The sequence below is a fragment of the Passer domesticus genome, chromosome 2 (assembly GCF_036417665.1).
Source record: "Passer domesticus isolate bPasDom1 chromosome 2, bPasDom1.hap1, whole genome shotgun sequence".
Classification (NCBI taxonomy): domain Eukaryota; kingdom Metazoa; phylum Chordata; class Aves; order Passeriformes; family Passeridae; genus Passer; species Passer domesticus.
In genome coordinates this window covers 105,155,539-105,177,918 of record NC_087475.1, presented here as the reverse complement: position 1 = coordinate 105,177,918, position 22,380 = coordinate 105,155,539, and the positions used below count along the sequence as shown (strand labels likewise).

The following is a 22,380-nucleotide window of genomic DNA, read 5'->3' as shown; positions in this document are numbered from 1 at the left end:
CCTGCCCTGCCCTGCTGACACAGGGGCTGTGGCCCAGCCTCTGGTTTGGCCTGTCTTGCAAGTCTCAGCTGGGCAAAACCTGTGCCCTTGGGATCTGGCACTCCTGCCTCTGGAATGGTGGGTATGTGGGATCTGTGATGTACACAGCTCCCTGCAGTGCTTGCCTTTGCTGCGACACCAGGGCAGGAGAATGGGGCTGCCCCAGGCCTGGGAATCATCCTGCTCATGGTTGCTACCGTGCTCTGTCAATACATTGGTGCTTCAGCCTGACCCCACTGCCTTTCACAGCTCGGAAATGTCTGCAGCAGATTGACACGGGAGCTGCCGGGGTCTCTTCTGCAAAGGAGCTGAAATGTGCAGTGGTACTGGGTCCATCTGTCAAGGTGCTTCATGCACCTGCCTGAAGCAGTTCCTGGGCTGAATTACACACTGCCCTTCACAGTTGTCTGCTGAGCTTATATTCCAACAAGATCCCAGGAAACTTTTCAATCATGGTGCCAACTAACCTCGATCTCTCTCAGGTTGTCAGAGTCCAGCTCTATCCCCCTCCCAGGCGTGTATTGGAGATGGTGTTTGTTAGCTGTCCTTCCAGTCATAAGGCAGGGCCCAAAATCTTGGATGTGAACTGAAAGCAGGAGCTAATTCTGCTGTGACACTGTCTAGTGAATAAGGAGTGACAGCTCATGGCAAATGACTTGAGAAAATTCTTCTTTTAGCATGTCCCTCACCCCTGATCATGGAATTCCTGGTGCACTTTTCCATCGCTCAGTGAAGCCAGTACAGGGAACCAGACAAAATGGTCAACAGAAGACATGATTTGTGGGCAGAAATTATGAAAATCTTGTCACCTCTTTAATTTGCATATGTATAGTGGTATGGAAAAGGTGTGGGTGTGTTGTTTCTGTGGTCATGCATCCCACTGCAATCTTCCACCAATTATTTCCAGACTTCAACTACTTTTTCAGGTCTGAAGGGCTGTGCTGAGTTCCTGGGATTAATTTGTGGTAGGTGGCCCTGTGGCTACAGCGCTCCATTCTCCTACTACCTTCTCTTCTGGGCAGATGGTGGAAGCAGTGCAAAATTGGATGTGAGAGCTCTGTGCTGCTCCTGGTGCTTGCTTCACTTCATGTGAGCTTCAGAGAGATTTACGTGCTGTGAAATCCCCTCTGAAAGCATCTTGTAGATGGGAACTAGTGAGTTTCCCATTGGAGCTCTGGCTAAGAATGGCTCCTTCATGTGCCAAACCTGGACCACACAGTTTCCCTTGCTGAGGTAAATAATACCTCTCACCTTTAATATGAAGATTACAGAACAGTTTATATATAAAACACTAATGAATTATACTAATGCTCCCACTATAAAAAGAGTGATATTATCCTCTCCTTCATTCATACAGATTCAAGCCTTAAATGACTTTCCTGTCTCACTTTGAGAGCTGGGTACAGAACCTGTGAGACAAAAGTGTCAATCCAGTCTTTTAACTGGAAGATTTTGCTGTAACCAGTTAACCTTGTATTTATCAATCTGCCATGCACTTCTTTCCCTTTACATCTTGCCCTTTATGCAGGGAGAAAAAAACCCATCCAGTTTTATGGTGAAAGTATCATCTGGGAGAAGAGAGCAGCAATAGGTTTAGGACTCCTTTCTGGTTCTGTGTATCCTGAAGGCAGAGCTAGGCACAAGCAGCAGGCAGGTCATACGAGATGTCTGTTTTGCTGGGGAGGGTGAGGCTCCAGGGCAGACATGACATGGTCCTGCTGTGGGAAGAGCACAGAGAGATCAGGCTGGGCAGGTGGAGGTTGCTATCCTAACACAAAAGCAAGCAAACTGCTGGACCCTGCACTGCTTTGCAAGGGGTAGGGAATGGGGTGCTGTGCCCTGGCTGGGATGAACTGGCTGGAAGGACATGCACAGGCTTGTGTCCTTCACCTTTCCTTGACCTGTGCAGCACCACTGCTGCTCTGAGCGCTCCCAGCATAGTGACAGGAGCACAGTTGTGAGCCTGTGCAACTCTACAGCTTGCTATCTGTATCATAGCCAAGTTCAGTGCTTCCAGGGGTGCAGGTTAGCACCTCTTGCAGGCAATGTGCCTTGCTGTCCCATTCATAAGTGATAAAAACACATCCATCCCAACTCTGGAGTGCAAAACATGCTAGTAAGGAGTAGTCCTTATACTCAAGGGACTACCTGGTATTTCTATAGAATTGCCTTTTTTCTTCCCCAGTCTGGGTCTACTGGATATATTTTTACTGCCTAGAACTTCAGCCTCCTTACTGTCCATCAAAACAGAATTTGAACCTGCTTTGAAATATTCACTAGCTTGCTTCAGCCTTGAGCCAGCATTTCAGAAGCAACGTGGATGGACAGTTTAATTTGTCAGTATAAACCTAGCTGTTTTGTCTGCCTGCAAGACCTTTGGATCTGCAAAACTCCTGTCAAGAATATTGTATTTTGGAGAAGACAATTATCTCTCTCAGAATGAGAAGGACTTGGCTCCTTTTACTCTGGGAAAGGTAACTATGGCTAAAGGTATGTACTCTACCATGTCTGACCTAGAAAATGCCAAAATGGTTGTCTGTAGCCTTAGTGCTTTATAAACCTTGCTGTGTAAGACACAGAAATATGTTATTTGTCTTCTGTTTTCTCATCCTGAAAAATGTTCATCTGTCATGTTTTAGATGGGGGCCCATTGTAGACAGGGGAAGATGGAGAGGGCAAACCAGGACAAAAGAATAAATTCTAGTTAGTACAAGCTTTTGCTATGGTTTGTGACTTAAGTATCTTCAAGGTGATGTGAGTTGCAGCCCTATTCCTTCCATGGCACAACACTTTTATCCTGGGGGAAGAATTTTAGAAAACTCCTAGAAAACCACCTGTGTAGCTTTTCTCTTTCACAAATACAAAATGAGTTACATAGGGACACAGAGGTGATGGAAAAGACCTCTTTTAAGTTTTTCCCTAAATAGGAGGAAAAATGCATTGCTTCAAACCACAGGCTGCATCCATAGGCTCAGTGCATCCCTGTATGACATTCCTGAGGCTTACCTGCTATTGAGAGGCAGTGGTGCTACACAGAACTTGCCAACAATGGATGGCTCATCCTTGCTCCAAAAAAGATTCTTGGGGATATACTTCAGGGTCACGCTGTTTATCTGGCAGAGGGGAACTCGGTGGGCCAGCAGCCTTTTGCCTGTCTCCTGGTCCTGGGGTCTGCAAGGCAGGGTGAGAGACGTGAGGGATGTGCTCAGTCAACCTGCAGATACAGTCCACATGCAGATCCATGGAAGCACTGGAGGAATCTGCAGTAGTATTGTGAAGCCCTCACATAACAAAATGGAGTGAGAAGACTCGTCTGTCAAAACAAGGCATTGCATGAGCATCTTACAGACTGTCTCTCCGTGTTTTACCTCTGTATTCAGGAATATTGCTGTATAAATAGCCTTCTTTCCATCACCAACTCTTCTTACTGTATCATATTGATTGAAACACTGCTCAGCTTGCCACAGAGAGGTAAGTGTAGGAATGTGTTTCTTGTTGATGGAGTGGCTAAATTATCTTTTGTCTCCTTAAAAAGGAAAAAGCTTAGAAGTTTCTTTCCTCAGTTTGGTAAAAAGACACTTCATAAGACTTTAGGGACCTCACCTCAAATTTAAGGATACTCAATTGGACAGAAACAAAAAAGTCTCCCCTAAGCAATTTAGGAGGAAAAGAAGAGAACAAAAGAACTAATCGCTTTTGTGGGGTGTTTTTTTGCCCCTAACTTAGGTTTTTCTCTGTAAATGGCTTTGTTATTTTGCCTTTTATTAAAACTTTATGTTACCAACACTACCTCAGAAGCCATCCTGCTGATTTTATGCCATTGAGGTAGCTGGGCTATCTCGGGTGTGTTATATTTCTCTGAGAGCTCATGAGACCTGGCTCAAGGAGATAATATAACAGGTAAGTAGTAGATAAGTCAACATCTGTGAAATGGTGAATGGCATGGATAGGGATCAGTGGGGATCAGTATACAAACTGGGGTCCTCAAAGAAAGCTATGAAGTGTCAGGCTCAAAAAGAATGTCCCCTGCACAGAGTACCACTCCTTTCAAGCTGTTAAAGTCCTTGCTTTGAGATGTTGGGAATGCCTGGAAGTTTATACGACTGTACGAGTCAAGGGAGGAGGACTGGACAGGTTTGTGGAATACAAAAGCTAGTAAGGATAATGATCTCATATTTGGCTCTGAAAGTCCCTGAGATGTAACTAGACACAGGGAAACTTTTTGGGGAAGTATTGCTACATGCTTATAGAGAGATTTTTTTTTATACTCTTCTGTAGCTACTTGCTTTTGATCATGTTGAAGGTGGGATGTTTGGATAGAGGGACCTTTGTCCATCCCTGTGCTCTTATCCAGGCAATGTGAACTGAGAAATGACAGAGATTTTGGTAATGAGCCAATGACCACAGCCCAGTGAGTTGTGTGCCACAGATCTGTGCTTCCCAGGTATTTTAAGTTCCTTCTATGGAGTCCATCCAGGAGTCCTTGCACTTCATCTATTTGGCACCTCCTAGAGCATGGAGATAATTGATTTCCTTGTGCTCATGAAGAATGTTGTGTGCAGCTGGCTTGGCACAGTCCCAGAGGCACCTGGGTGACTGTCTGATCAGAAACATGATGGCAGGGAAAGGGGAGAGGTGATAAAAGGGTCAGGAAGAGCCTACAATTCTGCTAACCAAAGTAACTCTCAGGCACAGGCTGACGGCAGCACTCACAGCAGCCAACCCACACCAGCACACCCAGTCCCTCCTTTAGACTGCAGCAGTAGTTGCTAGGTTTTGTATGTCTGTGTCTGGCTTGAAGCTGCTAAAAAAAAAAAAGAATCATGGCAAAATTGTGGTCATAAAAGTGAATAATGGATAGTGAATGGAGGCCATCTCTCTATGGCATGTTGGAGGAGGAACACAGAATGGCTAACCATGTTGAAAGAGCCACTCCTGGGACTGACACTTGGTCTAATCCTGCACAACGTTTGGATGGATTTATGAGACTTGGCTGGCTTCAGAGGTATGTTTTCTTGGATATGGGGGATGATGTCATGTGATGTGTAAGCACACAGCAGTGCAGCTGGGAAGAGTCCTGTGTAACAAACTCCTCACTCATCAGCCCCATATCAGCTACTGAAGCTTGGGGACATCTCTCTTGGGGCATTCTGAGCAACATGTGGGGAGCAGTAAGGTTGGAATGGATATTTGGGAGAGGAGACAAGAAGGGCAGTTTGAGGCAAGACACAACCATGTAAGTCCTTTGCTGAAGATCTGAGACTAGCTGAACACTCCCAAGTAAGTCCCTCTGCACTTCTGGGAAACTGCAGGGTGGTATACATGACAGATCATCTGAGATAAGTCACTGATCGATCAGTGTCTCAACTGTGATGTGAGGATCTATGTTTAGATGCCCATTTGATACTCTGAACTTGACTGCACTGGAAGGCTGAGCTTTGCCTACAGCAGAGAAATTTTCCCTTTGCTACTAGTGGGAAATAAAATGGACATCTTCAATTTTATACTCTCAAATCTGTAGGTTTATTGCTGTAAGCAAATGTTTCAGTTTAGCTTTGAGCTTCTAAGAAAGGCATTTAAAAGAAACACAGCTGCTGCTTCCCCCCGCAGGGCATTTCTGGCTCGGTTACCCTGCTCTAACTCCACTGTCTCATTAAAACCGGAGGGTACAGCAAAGCCTCGGGATTGCCTGCCTAGCTCACTTCCTTTCCCTCCAGCGCTCACATGCCTCCTGCTGGACTCCCACCAAACCTAGCGTCCGACAAGTGCCAGTGGAAGTGCCGCACGGGTCCTGGTTTGACCTGGGCATTACTATTTCTTCCCTCCTGCATCCGTGGAAAAGGCAGATTCGGATTCCAAACCAGGAATAGTTGAACAGACTGAGCTCCACCAGGCTGGAGTACAAACCCAAATTGTGGTGCCTGGCTGGAAATCTGTGACCAAGCATCTACGTCACTCTGGAAAGTACCCTAGAGTGTGGCTTCTCCTTCCCCATTTCTGCCCCCTAACTCCTGGTGCCCACGACTGAATCAGCAACACAAGGAGCCCCAGGGCACAGTATTTTGGCTTAGCAGTAAGGACTGTGTGGGACCCAGCACTGGAACCCCTGTGATCCCAGGAGGGCTGACTGGGACTCTTTAGCAGGCTGCTTTCCTGCTTCCTGAGGCAGCCAGCAGCATGTGTTAGCTGCATTGTGGTTCCCAGTCCAGAGCAATGGGCAAGGAGTAGGGAGAAGTAAGGAAGACTCTGCGGAACTTGTTGTGGTGGGGAAATCCCCTGGTGGCAAGAGCTGTGGAAGCTGTGGAGTCTGATCTTTTAATCAGACACATTGTGGTGGAGGGTGGTGTTTTCAAGAGGCATCTTTCTGTCTACACAGTGGGTCTTGGTCCCCTGCCCCTTGCTTTTGCCTGCAATGGGAGTGAGAGCATTGCTGTGTTACTGCAGAGACAACAAGTACTAACACATTTCTGGCTATGCTGAGGTGCACTTGTCTCCTCTTTGCCACTCTTGGGCATCAAGAGAAATGTCAAAGCCACCAAGCCCATCCCTCTGGAGCCTCTGGTGGATTGGGGTCCTGCTGTAAGCCACCCCTGTCTGCCAGAGCAGGGCTATTCTATCTGACAGTGATTGCAGTTTGAAGTGGAGTCAGGTCAGGGTATGGTGTGGAAAAGGAACTGGTGCAGCCACACAAAAGTATGCAAATCAGGGGCTCCCAAGGTGTTCCTAATGCTTTGTGCACTTGGGAAAGACACGGACCCAGTCAGGGTTACTGAGTAATGGTATCACATGCCTGATTCTTGAAAGCATTTAAGGAAAATGTGGTGGGACTCAAGAAACAAGGTTGTGGTTCTTCAGGGAAATACACTGTTGTTGTGCTTTTTCTGGACTAGGATAAACATCCTTACTCATGGAGCTGGGAAAAGCAGGCCAGAAGCATGCACTGTCACTCACATGGTGATCTTTGCTGTGTCCTTGGTGCTGTTGCTGCTGAAACTGATTTCAATGCTGGTGACTCTGTTTCTTTTCTTCTGCAACTGGAACTCAACCAGGCTGTGGTGGACTGAGCAAGAAGAATGGGGGTGTGAGGACACGTACTATCTGTAGGACCTGCCCATGACAAAAGAGGGGCTCTAGCACTCATTCACTGTCCCCACCAGCAGAAAAGATTGAACAGACATAAGAAAGAATCAAGTCTTTGTGCTATGTGAGGCACAGAGGCCATGTCTGCACAGCCCAGTGTGAACCAACATGCATTTTCAACCCCTTGTACTTCAGCCCTGAAACATGTGTGGCCGTGTTAGTTCAGGGCTGTGCCCACACTAACAAATCTGTTGGAAAGGGCTTTATGGAGGAGATGTGCAAGGTTATTTCTCTTCAGTGGTGTGTCTCAGACCCCAAGGCCCACAGAAGCTGACTCTGATGGGGTAGAGTGCTGTGATCCATCCTGGGGTCCTCAGAGAGTCTGCCCCATTGGCCAACACCCTCTGACTCATTTTTCTGTCATGCTACTTACCACAGAATGGGGCTGAAGGACTGGTCATTAAAAAAACTTTCACTTCCTGGGGCAGCCTGCTCATGTTGACACCTGCCTGCTCCAGCAGACCTGCAGGGAGAAATAAAGTCAGTGCAGGGAAAGCCATGAATGACAGAATAGAAATATAAGTAAGAAATATAACAGAAATATAGTACATATCAGTCACCTCCTTTTCACCCTGCCTGACTCCCCTGTCTTGGAGAACAGGTCCCTTTCTTATACCAGTGCAAATCAGAGCAAGTACAAGTTTGTGGTGTCTGACAGGTTAACGTTCCCTCACTTGGCTACCCCAGGTAATCATCACCAGAGACCCTCTTTTCCTTTACTGCTTTCTTTCAATATTTCATTTATTGGCTTTCTTTTCCTCTGCTAACACACTTTGTTGTTAGCTGCATCTGTGCAAAATGAGCAAGACTAAAGAGTACCAAGTCAGGAAACTTAGTGCAGATGTAAATGACAGTGCAAACACAAGGGAAATTGAATTCCTTGGTCAAATTAGGAAACCACCACAACTCATGGTCTGCATTGTTGAATAGCTGGCAAAATGGTTTGGTGAGATGAGCGAGAGGTGGCTGATCTGAGAGAACCTGTGCCAAAAAAGGCCTCTCTTTATGCTCCTCTGGCACCATACTGCAAATAGCAGCAGAGGACACTTCCTTTCCTCATTCCACAGCCCAGTTTCAGAAGCCTAAAAGAGCCACCTATTACCTTCTCCCAGTCTAAGGAGTTAATCTTTGGAGAAATTTATGAAAAGGAAGTGACTCAGCAACCCTGAATAGTGTAGAAGACTGGGACTTCAGGCTTGAACTAAAATTTCCAGCTGCTTCTCTAAACAAAATTTTTTTTTACTGATTGCCTACTCATTCGGGCAGGGGATTCTGGAAACTTTCTTTCAACACATATCTGGGCCCTAGGAAATGTTTAAAGATCAGAAATGTTCAAGATTTTGCTGTTCAACCCTGGTCAATAGATGAGTTTTTATAATGTATCTACATAAGCCATAAAACAAAACAGTTTGTCACTCTTCCCAAACAGATCCAAAGCAAATCCTGCTCAGAGAAATCTGGGCTGCATCCTGTGCTCTGCACTGACACCATCAGGAATGTATTGTCATCTGCTCCGGGCACATCTCATGCTGGTACCGTACCTATTCTGGGACAGGAGGACAGGAAGGGTTTTTCACAGTCCAGGCAGTGACCATTTAGGAAATCTTGATGACTTGTGCAGGGGAACCCCACGATGGGACAGGGGTGGCTCAAGGCACTGATGTAGAGATGCACAGCCCTCATGTGATCGCAGATCAAGAAGTTATAGCCTGCAAGGAAAAAATAAACCAGAGAAAAGCAGCCATGAGTCTTCCTGTCAGCTTCAGGCTTTTTGCTCATTCCCAGGAACTGGGAGTGAAGGAACAGTGTTACTGCAGTGATCGCATTCCCATTAATAACATTTTCCAGGGCATTTCTGTGGCTACAAGCCCACATCCCACTGCAAGAAAAGTCCTGCGGGAAGTTAGAAATGTGTCTATCTCTCAGACTGAGTCCCTTGGAAGAGAGGGACCACAGGACTGTAAGGTTTCTGTCAGTGTTCCATCAATCAGGCCATCAATCAAGCTCTCTGTTAGGGGGTGCAGCATCTTTGACTCCCACCTGCACTGAAACCCCAGCTATGGGAAATGAGGTACCATAGGTATCTCAGGAAAGCTGACCCTCAATGCACCTGACTCATACAGAACATATTTAAATGTTAGTGAGTCCACACAGTTTACTGTGGAAAGTCCTTTTCTCTAGAAGAAAAGGACAGTAGTTGCACAAACTCTCTCTCTAAGTAGACACAACTTCCACCATGAAAACAAAAAGCAGCTTTTGTTAGTGCTACCTAAGAGCCTTTCTAGCAAAGTGTCATCTCTGCTGAAGCTAGGGTTTTGTGTCAAAGAGAAGCATCACCAACATCACATCTCTTGACAGCAGTGCCACCAAGACACTTGATCAGTATGTGATTTTAATTTCACTGTTTCTTGTACTGCTGAGAAGAGATGTGGGCTGTGAATATGTTTGTCTCACTTTGCTGACTGCCATGGCTGTAGCAAGAGCTGCTTGCAACAGCATTTCCCCAGTCTGCTAAATGGCCATGAAAGCTCTTTGCTTGGCCAGAGAGTGTTCTTACCTGCAGAGATGAATCGGGGGCATCCTGGCTGATCTTTGCCTCCATTGACAAAATAATCTATGTGGCCTACAGGAATCCGGATCCCAAAATCTGAAAGGAGGTGAAATGCCACTTCATTCTCAGGCTTGGCTCTTCTGTTAGGTTTTACCCTACATGCTGATGACAGGTCCCAATAATTGGTTGAGCATTGGTAGTACTGGAGCCAGCTCTAATGCTGGAGACATCAAGGCCAGATTTCCTGCTTCTACATGTGCATGTTTGATGCATGGAGCAGAAAATGCTCCAGGCCCTGCCACCAAAATGACTGGAAACTGTGTCTTAACCACCAGCTCAGCAACTCTAGTTCTTGGTTCTATGTAAAGGAGAGCTAAACTGACCACAGCCTTAATGTGGGATTATGAAGGATAATTGAGAGTTGTGTTGGTAGAGGTTTTCATGGTCTCCAGGCAAAAGGTGTGACTCAAAGGCACCACATTATTCCTTAGGAGAGGTTCTGCCTATGTGGAACCTCAGTGCTTTAGAGAAGTTACTCTGTTGTTGCACCAGCTGTTGGTTTGACTCTGTTACTTTCCAACAGCACTCTGGGTGGCACCTTTCTTACATCAGGCAGGAAAAAACAAAGTGAGGTTAGACCTATAAATTCTCTTCAGGCAGTAAAAGTCATGCTGAGCTGATTCTGCATAAACTCACTCTGCTGTAGCAATCTCCGCCTGTCTGTTGTTTGAAGTGCTCTGGGGTATGAATTCATCATCAAAGCCTTTCTTAACAAGAAATTTCCTCAGACTGAACTTGAACTCATAGTAGTTTGGCAAAAAAAGGGACAATGACCTACAGACTCCTTAGCAATAATGATACCAGGAGGAACAGAAGGCCAGTGGAGGAAGAGCCAGCTTACTGTCAGCATCAGTATGAATGGCTTCCACAAAGAGGGCATCCCCAGGATCCAGACGTTCCTCGGGGCTGGCTCTGGTGTACTTAGGGCCTGCAGGATCCAGGGCTGTAACAAAATCAAACACCTCAACAAGTACTCTTCAGCCCCTCTCTTTCTTATTTCTGGACCAGTTACTTTATCTAGGACTTTAAAAATAGTGCTAGGCAGATATAATAAATTATTCCCAGGTCTCAGCAAGTAAGCTCCAGAATAGTTTCTGCTAGAGACAACTTCCACTACAGCTTCCTTGCATTGTTCCCACTGTTCCACACACTTTGGCAGTGTTTTAACTAAAGGTTTTATGCTGTAATGCCATGACTGAGCCTTAAATAGCTCTAACAGAGAGGGTGCATATTGTCTCTTGAAGTTTTGGTGAAAGAGAATCAAACTTTTTAATGCTTTCCCAAATTGTACTGTCATGTGTGTTAGCACTACAGTCTGAGAAATGTCACTGCAGATCAGCAGTTACTTGGTGAATTCAGCACCCCAGACATTAACCAACTCAGGAATTACAGAAGTTTCATACTACCTAACAGTTTTAAACCAAAGAGGCTTATGAGCCCTTTCCCCACAAATAAAATTGAGTCTTTAGCAATCATCTACATTTTTGCCTAAAATTTGCTCCTAGAGCAACTTCTGTGGACTCAAAGGAACATAGAAAAGTGTCCTTGGCAATACCAAGAAGCAGATTAATTTTTTTTTCCTGAGGTTTGTCCTGTTCTCGTTTTATAGAAAAGTAACCTCACAAGACTTTATTTTTTTTTTTTTTTACTCCCCAGGCAACAATAGTTTAGGAAGCAGGTCTGCTCCACATGCCAATTAACCTTGGAGCTGGCTGGTTTCACAGCTTTGGACTCATTCTCATTAATTCTGTATGGAGAAGGCAGTACCAACAATATACAAATGGGCATGTCTGCATTTGTGAGGGGAGAGGGAAGGAGGAAAAGAAGGAAAAAAAATCTTATTTTCTGTTCTTTCTGTAAATAAAAGCTAAAAATAAGACTTCAGTGCTCTTTAATCTTGGTAAACTCAAAAAGCTGAGAGGTTCCCCACCTACTTCCACAGACCACATTGTAGTTAAAAGCTTTAAAAGACACTGAAAATTGTTATTTAGTGTGGCATAAAATTCTTAGTGAGAGGCAGAAACTTAATATAACATACACTTCAGCAAATTGTGGCTCTGGGGTCAAATTCCTGTGTGAGGAATTTGTGAGGAGGCAGGAAATGAGATCAGGCATATCTTGGGTCTAACCCAACCTGTCTTCAGGCTCCTAAATCTGAACTGGAATCTGCAGTGCCCAGTGTGCCTATGAAATCACAGGACAAACAAGAATGTAGAAAAGGGATTGTATTCTAGCAGAGTTTAAAATGCAATACAAAAATCTACAGAGCTTCTATTACATGTAGACAACATAAAGGGAAAGAGAGCTTAACTCTGAAGTTAATTACCATGGTTTCATGAAAATGTGTCTGCTTCTGCTCATCTGAAGACATCACTGATCATAAAATTCTAGTGCAGAACAGAGGCTACTCTAATTTTCTCCTAATGTAAACTTTGATTCACAGCTTTAACAAGGGCTCAACATGAAATTCACTTCCTGTTAAGAAATGCCTGTGTTTCATGCACCATGGGTAGCTGTGAAAACTGAACTAACGTTTTTCTAGACTGCCCAGCCAAGCGTGGAGTGAGACCCTTCCTGAGGATACCTCTGTGGACAGACCAGCATGGGCTGAGGCAGCAGGACCTGAGGCCAGACTGCTGGAGACTGTCTGTTCCTTCTTAGTAGCATTCCCCTCCTATCAAAATGAATCTCTCTGGATGGGGATACCCAGAATGTAGTAAAACACTTGGCAATCTGATATAAAATTCAGCCCCACTTTGAGGAGGGGTGATGGTGGTGGTGGTGGTATGTAGACTAGAGACCTTCCAAAGTTTCTTCTTACCTAAATGATTCTGTGACTTTTTTCATGCTTCACACCTAAATGCTGAACAAGTCCTCAGTGCACCAAAACCTCTAAATGACAGGATCAGCCTATAACCATTTTGCTCTGCAATTCCCCCAGTGGAGCCTCTTCCTCACACCCAGGAGTCTGGCTGTGTTGAAGGTCAGCTCTGATTTGGTACAGTTTGGTGGCATTAGACCAGCCTACTGTGAGGACAGCCAACTTGTGGGGGAGAACAGCAAGGAGCCTCATCTGGGTCCTCCCAACATTGGCTCAGGCTCTTGCATTTGTTCTTTGCCTGAGCTGTGTGGTAGGGATGCCATGCCCTGGCCTTTGCCTTGTTGGCCCTGCTTGGTCCTGACTTGACTTCCCAGCTTCATCTTGGGCTTTCCTCATCACTACAAATAGACTGTGCATGACCCTGGTTCCTGTCACTGGACCTGCTCTGCTCTTCTTGCCCAGACACAGTAGGACTGTATCTCTTGTCTGCGAGGCCACTGCCCATGTTACTGTCCCCTTGGCTCTCAGCTCACGTTTTTTTGCAGAACAGCTCACTCCTGCTGCTCCCCCCACAATTGCATTGTGGGCTAAATTCTAAGAACCACATGTACATGCTATCATTTGGAAGCAAAGCTTATGAGTGTTGTGGGCTTTCACTAGTCATGAGGGCTCATATTTTGCTAAGCTGTCATCAGTTTGAATAGTGTAGCAGAGGAGGAAGGACCTTTTTGCAAATACTTGTGTTCTTTTGGCAGCATGGAGGGGCCTGATGTTGGAAAGGCGCTGTCAGAATCTAGGGAGAAGCCCATAAGCTTGGATCTAGCGAGCCCTTATGGAATTAAAAGACCGCTCTGAATGCCTCCCCTTTCTTGCCCTTTCATTCTCTCTCCTGAAGGGCAGGTGAGGACCCCAGACTCAGGGGGTGATACCTGTTATCCGTCCCAGGCGGCCGCCGTGGAAGTGCCCCACCAGGCCCCCGACATGTGCTCCCAGGCTCACCCCAATGATGTGGATAGATGTCCCTGAGACTCCCAGGGCCTGCAGGGTGACAGTAACACAAATTACTGCTTCTGTAGCAGAAAGGTGAAATATCCTGTCCCAGCCCACACAGCAGCTCTATAACTCTCCTAATGTAGGATTGCTTTTGAGGCGTACAGTGGGAAACCAAATACTTAAGGAAATGATGGGTATTGCACTTCATGTTTTTCAGGGCCTTTCTTCAGGTCCATGGATGCAAACCTAGCCCTAAACAGGTTGGTCAGCACTGCAAACATTTCATGGACAGTTTATATTTAGATGGTTAACACAAGGATTCATGACCCTGATTGCAGAAGTTTTGTTCAGCTGTGCTTTGCACGAACAGAAAGGACAGGACATTTCTGGATATTTCCACCTACTGGGAAGTTTATCTAAAGGCCAGAGCAAATATAATATAGCCTCAAATCTCACTCCCCCTAGCTTCCTGGACAAAATTTCTCAGCAGAAGAAGAAGAAGAAGAGTGTCCAGTGAATATGGATCTGAGAAGACCCAAGGCAGACTTTAGGTTTGTTCTGAACCAGAGAGGCAGCTAACAACTGGGATTTTTTCCAGAAAATCCCAGTTGTTAGCTGGGATTTTTTGAGTCAAAACTCAAAAACTCCAAAGGAAGAAGAAAAATGGTGGCATGCTCAAGCCTGAATTGAAAGAGGGAAAAAGGAAAAATCTGGAATAAAAAAATCCACTTGTCCAACTCCTGGATACAGCAGGTTGGGAGCAGCTCCCCAACCATGTTCCCTGCACTGGGAATGCACAGTAGCTTACCAGGAGCTTGCTGATGAACTGTGAGATGGCAAGGGCCAGCTGTGTGACATTTTCCACTGCAGAGGGATAGGCTCCTGTAGATCCATAAATCCAGTCTACTGCGACCACATTCACCTGGCTGGTGTGCAGTATGGCTTGGACAAGCCCTTCAATCCAGGAAGGTTTGGTACCCAAAGCCCTGAGGAGTCACCAGAGACAAGCATGTTAGCTGTTCCTCAAACAGGCCATGTGCCACCGTGTTGTTCACTGGTGCTGGAGCTTCACATGTCTCAGAGGAGGCTGCCTGGCAGTGGCTGGAAGTTATTTTTGGAGCCAGACACCCACACCTGGATTTTTTTTTTTTTTTGTGGTGGTGTAATAACACTTTCCAGAATGTTCTGATTTGTGAGGGAACCAGATATTTTAATGAATGAAAGAACATTTGCACAGCTCAGGCTGACATCTCACTCTCTCTGTGGTGATTCATTTAGCCACCACAGAGCCCACCTGGAGTAAATGAGGTGACTGGGAACACCTGGATCCTTCTCTGCTGCCATTGGCAGATCACCTGGTCTTTCATTGCTACATTTTCTTATCTCTAGACAATCTACTCCAAAGAATTCCAGGAAAACCAAGGAGGCTCTGTTCTACCCAGTTCCCCTAATGCCATCTGCTGAAGAGTGTGCTATCTCACTTGAATGATCAAAGGCTGGTTTTCTGAGAAGACCTTGTGGTTTCATCCTGGTTTTCTATTCACTTTCTATTCAGGCATTTGTACTTCAAAACAAAAAAATATTATATGGTCACACCTGACTAAAAAATGGCACAAAAGTTTGCAGAATGATGGCAGTTAAAAAAAAACCCAGCTCCCATCCCAACACTTTCAAGAACAGAAGGATAATCAGTCTCCTTGTGGTTCTAAATGGCTTATTAACCCAGGTTATTTGGCATGAAATCCAAGGAGACAATTTAATGGGACAAGAATCTTAAAGAAAAGACTTCTTAACTAAAAATGTTGAAAAAAGGAAGGAAGGAAGGAAGGAAGGAAGGAAGGAAGGAAGGAAGGAAGGAAGGAAGGAAGGAAGGAAGGAAGGAAGGAAGGAAGGAAGGAAGGAAGGAAGGAAGGAAGGAAGGAAGGAAGGAAGGAAGGAAGGAAGGAAGGAAGGAAGGAAGGAAGGAAGGAAGGAAGGAATTTATACTAATTTCTAACTTTTTTTTTTTAGGCTCCAAAGGGTGTGAAGCACACACAAGAAAAGGCAACTGGTCACAAACTAAAGGATTTCAAGTTATGCTGTAATATGGGGTGTCAGCAGCATTTTCCACCAACAGGCCCCCAGAAAATTCCTGGGTCCAGTTTAGGGCTGAGAATTCCAGTCTCTGCTCTTTGGAGCTGTTTTTCATGCAGCAACTCTGCTGGGGAGACAAGAAGGTGACACAAGCAGGAGAGTTCCACGCCAGCCCACCTGGTGTTTGGGAATGCTCGTACAGTGTTTAATTTACCAGTGAAAACTTAGTCACAGTGCTCTTCTTTCTCTCACCTGAAGCCATGGATGATGATTTTGGTTTCCAGGCTGCTGTTGAAGCTGCAGTTCTCGATGCCATCATCAGCTGAGATCAGCTCTCCACAGCTGGGGCTCAAGGAAGTGAACAGAAGAAACTGGACCTGAAGTTTTCTGCCCCGTAGAAAGCTGGCTCTCTGGAAATCTGTGCAGTGATGCTCTGAGAGCCTGTCTGTATTCCCTGCACAGGATGGAGGGAGTGGCACATTTAGTCTGGGTCTGTGCAATGGGAAAAAAAACACCCCTTATTCTAATTCATCAGGAAAAGGAAGGTAGCAATTTCACTTCTGTTGATAAAGATTAAAAGTATCTAGCATAAATTAAAATGATACAAATCTGGAAACTCAACCCAACTGATAAAGTTGTTTCTGTCCTTGGCTGAAATACCAGTTCTGTCTGGGAAAATAACCATGGATATAATACCAGCTTTGACTTCTGAGAGTTGTTTTACCACGAAGTGAATGATATTTTGCTGGTTTTTTAAGCAAATTGGCCACCTACACCAGGTACTAAGTACATTTATGAGGTGGCTGTTAGATCTTTAAAAAAATGGTTGCTGTCAGGTAGGCACTACCGAATGGGGATATTTATATTCAAATTCTGGTAGGCTTAGTAGAAGGTACAAGTCTAACTGACAATTGCATCAAAAATCCAGAAATAAGTATGAGAATGCTGATGAAAAAATATGTCACTGATAATTTCACATTTGATTCATTTAGTTGATGAAAATGCTTTATGAGAAGGAAAAGGTTGCTGCTGGAAGGCTCTTTGACCTAGGCAGAAAAAAATAAACACCCAACCTGTAGCTAGTAAAGCATCTGAGCAAATTTAGGCTAGACAATAAGCACAGAAGTTCAGCAGTATGTGTCACTAGCAGTGTTACTTTTAGAGCTGGCATAGTGGCATCTTGCTGCAATGACAATACGTGCACCTTCCCTTTCTGGACCGGAGGAGGACTTGAATCTGATATACGATGAAATAATTATTCATTTATGTACTTTTAAATCAAACAACCAGCTTTCCAATTTCCCTCTGAAGATACTTTACACCAGCTAGACAAAACACAGCCTACAGGTCAGCACAAAGGGGTGAGATTCAATATTGAGATTCCTCTAGAAGGATGTGACTATCCCTCACTATTGTTTATTTTGGTCTTCCTGTGCACTGACAAGGAAGAAAGAGATATTTTAGTGATCAGCTTGGAAAAAATGCAGGTCATGAATCAGTCTAAGTAGCAAAAGTGGTTCCAGTGCCAGCACAGTGAGTGAGAAATGGCATAAGATGAGGGGGATAGTGAGGAAAGGAAGGGCAGGAGGTGCACTGCAGTGAAGCTGCACCTGACGTGGGACTGTAGATGTGATCACTAAGGCAGTCTCATTGACAGTATGATTAAGGAAAGAAATGGAAGTGTGGCATTTGTTTATTTTTCTCTCAGCTACTGCAGATCACACTTGCTCACCTTTTGAAGCAATGTGTAAAAGATGCCACTGCCAGAGGCCAAGTGGTCCCTTTTCTGCATCCTTACACTTCAAGGCAAACCTGGATCGTTCTTGTAAATCAGGTAAAGGGAATTAAGTCACTGAGAGTGATTGAATCAAAACATAAGAGAAGAAAGGACCATTCTTGTACTACTTTTTCTCCCCCGCACCTAACAAGGTTATTGCCAGGACTTCTTGACATACAGCTTGTTTAGGGAAAATTGAATTCAGATCCTTCTCTGTAAAACCTTCAATCCCTTGCCCGTCACTCATGTTTTTCTTACCTGTTTGTGCTGAGCTGGGCAGCAAGAGGAGAGCAAGAACCATGAGCAGTTTTCTCTTCGGATCTTCAACCATCTTCCTGTTCGTCCAACACAAGTATAAGGATTGTGCAGGGGAAAAACAACTGTGGTTAATGATCAGCTTGACTCTGTAATGATCAATCAGCCTGTGCACTTTTGGGAAAATGACCTAATTTGGATTTTGAGAAATTACCTTTGCTTTTATTTAACCATTAGTCAAAATTTGAAGCAGAGGCTTCACTGACTTTTTGGTTAAAGGAGATGTTGATCTTCCTTTCCTCCCTACCTCCCTTTCCTCAGAGGAAACTTCTCACTTCAGAAATCAGCCAGTGAAACCAATCCCAGCAAGCGATAGAGTTACAGTGCTTTATCCTTGCTACCTAGGCCTTTCTGCCAAATTCTCATTAGGGATGCTGGTTTATCACAAGGCTTCACAGTGAGTCCATGCCAGGAAGATTCATATCAGCCTTGCATCGTATTTTCCTGCTGCATTGCTGTCTTTCCTGTATTTCTGCTTTTGGTCAGATACCTGTAACAGTCTAAATAAGGCAAAACAGTGGATTACATCTGAAAAGTGAGGGAAAGGCAGGCTAAAATGTAACTGGTGGTCATGTCACCATAACATGCCCAGACTACAGTTTTTAGGGTGAGGGCACCCTTCAGTAATGCACCAGCATCATAAGCATGCAAATACTTCAAAAAGACCTTTGAATAAAAAACTTTTCCACTTTGATGTATATAGATGGAGAAGCAGAAGTGCACACCCAGATGTGTAACATGACATTGGTGATGTGGAGGTCCCATATCCCTGGCTGAGATGGACTTTCAGGTAAGGACACACCTGTATCCTCTGTGTTGGTCTGTCGTGCTGGACAAGGCAGCTTTGCCGTGCTAAATGGCAGGAAGGGTAACAAGCAAAGTTCCCTGTCCAGGTACTAATCTACAGTGGCTTAGCTGAACGACAAAATGAAGAAATTTCTTCAGTCTGATCAGGAAGATAACCAAATACATTTCAAAAAGCAACAGACAGTACTTTTCTTTAGAGCTATTGGTGATAGCAATGATTTCCTTACCCCAGTTTGTTCCAGCTGAAGGCTTTGGGGCTGTTTTAGGCAGACGTTCATCTTATTTCCAAATCTTCTGAGATAAATTTCTCCAGTTTTCACTGAAATTTAGGCAGCCTCAGCTGCCTGGCCTGGAGGACTATTGCACCCCACTCCAGCTGCATCCTCCAGAGATACATACAGAGATACCTTCTGACCCTGAAATACTTGCCTCCAGGATCGTCTGGCTTATTGTCAGAGAAGCAGGTCCTCAGTGTCTCACAAATACGCGCCTGAGTTTGTCAACCCAATCAATTTTCCAAGACTGAAAACTGCAATGCCAATAGCCATCTCCTGGCTTCCAGGCAATGCTTCATCTTTCCATCCCCAGCATCCGATTAATCTTATTTTATCTTACAATTCTCAGATTGTAAGATAAAGCCTGTGCACTCCAATGGGCCCATTCCTTCTTTGCCAAGTCCTATGGAAATTTTGAAATTACTTGTAATATAAAGCAGGCACCAGTATTACAGCCCTGGAGTTAAACATAACTTTGGCCAAGTTTTGCAGATCTGGTTTTATTTTGTGTATTTGCTGAGCTGTCAAACAACATCCTGGTGTTTAACAATTTTGTAAATGCACAAAACTGGTGTTTTTTAAAAAAGAAATGTCTTTTAAATTGTCTACTAAATCTGAATTCTCAGATTTACTAATTCCTGGGATTTTTTTTTTAATTATAGCAGCACACTGTGCCAATTCCTTATGCAAACAGCAAAAGCTACTCAAGTTGCTCTGTGCTTAAAATGCTCTTACTAGTAAAGCTATTTTGGTATAAAGGGTTTTCTTTTTATTGCTTGTGAACTTAATTACAGAGTAATTACAGTTATATTAATTCAGAAACTTAATGCCACTTATTTTGCTTCCCAATGGAAGTGATTATGATGGCAATGGGAGCACTATTGCAAAGACTTACAAATCACTTCAGATTTCTCTTAACAGTCCCTTACAGCACACAGTCATGAAGCACAGTGTGATTTGCTTGAGAATGCCAGGGATAGTGAAAGCAAACAAACTTGATTTTATGCACAAATTCTTTTAATTAAAAAGAAAATTTTAAAAATGTGCTGTCTGCACATTCAAGCCAATGCTGAAAGCACCCAACTCAGCTGAAAGTGTTGAGTCCCCACCCACAAAGCAACAGCTGGCAGAGGAATATCAGCACTGCAAATACCCAATGGTCAAGGAAATCTGATCACAGGAAAATTCACTTAGCCTGGAAAACTAATTTTTGATACTGGAAACAATGTAGTTAGGGTAGCAGCACCAGACCTTGTGGGAAACCAAGTGTTAGCTAAGCAAATGATGACTGTTTAAAACCTCTCCCTGTGGAGAGAGGTTTGCACTCAAAGAAGGGCATGAAATACACCCAGAGCTTAGCTTATTGTTCTGGATCCCCCCTACTGCTGGAATACTTAGTCTCAGAGCTCCTGTATTTTCTGTCATTTGTCTGTGAAAGTAGAAACTGTGGCTCTGTGTTAAGCATGCAGACTCCTGTGTATTTCTCCCAGGATTGACAGAGGAACCAGGATTAGTTGTCATCTCAGCAAAAAGCAATTTGACCTCCCCGTTTTTCATTGTCCCAGCAATGACAGAGCAGGAAGTAAACATCAAAGATTGTCTTGGCAACTGAGGAAGGGCAAGTCTGCTTGGGTACTCTGCCAGAAAAGGAGGAAAACCAACCATCTGAGCCTTTTTTGAGCGCTTTCTGACCTTCCACCAGGTATGCCTGTATAAGTATGCATAAGGGAGAATGCATCCTTACCATGTATCACCAAGTAGAAGTGCCTAGGTGAGGGCACCAGCCTCTAGGTTCAAGTTTCTCTCTCAGTTTGTCTGCCCTGTGAAGCCCTAATCATCTTCTACAACGTGGAGCAGTTCAGTAGGAAGAACACAGGCCTGCCTTAAGTGCATGTGGTTCCTTCCACCCTAAAATAACCTGTCTCAAAGTGAAACTGTTTGTTTCAGATTTCTCTCTCCTAACCTCAAAGGTTTCATGACCTACAGGAAAGCTGTAGTGTGCAAGCATCCTCCCCGCACCAAGGTTCATTCCAAAGCCTCCGACATCTTGGGAGGACATTTTTCCAGACATGAGGATGAGTCAGCATCAGACGGCCATGTTACATTTCTGGTGTAAACACTGTGACTTGGAGCCTTTACAGGGTAGGAAGCTCCCTTTGACACTTGTCAGAGATTAAGAACAGAGGGGAAAATGTACATGAGGGAGAGAAAGGTTCCATGTGGGTTTCTGTCACTGAGCAGAAGGGATTTATGGGATGGGCCTGTCTCCATTTGTGAGTTCCATGTCAGGGCATTCCAACACAGCTCTGGAGAAAGGATCAGTATTATCCTGTTTTTGTAAGAACTGAATGTGACACCAAGATGCAGTACTGTTCCAGCTCATGCTGCAGCCTTCAGTGACGAGTCAGAGCAGCTTACATTATGAAAATGAAGGGAGAAAAAAATTCCTCAGAGGTGGAATAACTTGTTTACTCTGGCGGGACCTCTGCTTAAGAGATATCCACATGGCTGCCAATTTCTTTTTGTGATTGTGTGGTGTGAAGTGCAAAGCTGAGGTCTCTCAAAGGGGCAGTGAATAGTCCGACACAGCTGCTCATGGGGGAGTGTGGGGGCCAGGTGTACTGGGAGAAATCCAGCTGAGAGATAAACCTGTGGTGAGAGCCTCTCTCACAGCACTGTGCCGTGCTGGTGTTTCCCAGGACAGACAGACAAGCTGCTGGGAGCTGAGCGTGCTTTGGGGCTGTAAGGTCTGCACCTGGACTCTTCAAAGCCAGGGTAATACACTGAGAGTGGGATGCAGGTGAAGGAGGTTGAAGCATCCACTCACAGCAACTGACTGCCATGAGAGGAAACCCGACTCACAGCTGCCTCCAGAATATTTGTCAGAGCAGCAATTTTTCAGTAGTTGCCAAGTACTTATGTTTTCCAAACTGTTGTGATTTTCCCTTTCTTCCTCAAAACCACTCAGTACTGTCAAGAGGCCAGTCATCCATTCATGAAAGGGAATCTAAGTGTGTTTGAGTTTTGTGAATGGGCTGCTGACCAGATGGAGTCAAAGAAAACCCCTAGAAGTCAGAGTCGGTTTCTGTTCTATTTCGTTTCCTTCCCTCACCTCCCTCAGAGATCGACCTCACCTTGGGTGGAACAGGAGAGCCTGGCCAGGCTTAGCCTTGAGCCCACCCCTCAAAAGGAGATATTCCCTCGAAGAGAACAGTGGTTTTTGGGAGCACGAGAGTGGTCAAACACCAGGCTCCAGGGAGCATTAGGAGCCAGAGCTGTCCCTGCCCATGGCAGAGAGGTTGGAACTATTCTGTGATCATTTTCTGAGGTGCCAAGGTGCGTACCGCCTACTGAAATTCGTTCTTCACCCAATCTGCGTGGCTCCCATCCACGCTAAATTCATTTACTTTCAGCTTTTCAATTATCACAGCTGAACCTCCCTGATGTAGGAGCAACACGACAACTTCTGTCGCCAGCACTTCCTGGAGCTGCGCCCCACGCACCACAAACCCCTTCGCTGGCACTCCAA

The 22,380-nt window shown here is 44.9% G+C and overlaps 1 protein-coding gene across 2 annotated transcripts; it reads right to left on the bottom strand.

The window, feature by feature from the left end:
- Positions 1-126: 126 nt before the first annotated feature.
- PLA1A (phospholipase A1 member A) lies at positions 127-22,361 on the bottom strand. 2 transcript variants are annotated; one of them, XM_064410272.1, is made up of 12 exons: positions 18,804-22,361; positions 17,713-17,789; positions 15,930-16,131; positions 14,413-14,590; positions 13,541-13,649; positions 10,632-10,733; positions 9,737-9,826; positions 8,721-8,888; positions 7,553-7,642; positions 6,991-7,099; positions 3,046-3,210; positions 127-1,757 (listed from the first exon to the last, which is right to left on the bottom strand). In XM_064410272.1, exons 2-12 carry the CDS (start codon positions 17,783-17,785, stop codon positions 1,673-1,675), a joined length of 1,371 nt encoding a protein of 456 aa, XP_064266342.1. In that variant the 5' UTR covers positions 17,786-17,789; positions 18,804-22,361; the 3' UTR covers positions 127-1,672. The 2 variants fall into 2 exon arrangements, with proteins under 2 accessions (XP_064266342.1, XP_064266343.1); XM_064410273.1 differs by lacking the exon at positions 18,804-22,361 and having other exon boundaries at positions 127-1,754; positions 17,713-18,790.
- Between the last annotated feature and the right edge of the window lie 19 nt (positions 22,362-22,380).

Excerpts from the sequence above, each read along its gene's own strand:
- PLA1A (XM_064410272.1), bottom strand. The coding sequence starts at position 17,785 with ATGGTTGAAGATCCGAAGAGAAAACTGCTCATGGTTCTTGCTCTCCTC. Across the intron at positions 7,643-8,720 it reads GTCCTCCTGTCCCAGAATAG|GTCTGCTGGAGCAGGCAGGT; the intron begins GTACGGTACCAG and ends TTCTCCCTGCAG. Across the intron at positions 3,211-6,990 it reads GACACAGCAAAGATCACCAT|ACCCCAGGACCAGGAGACAG; the intron begins GTGAGTGACAGT and ends CCTGCCTTGCAG.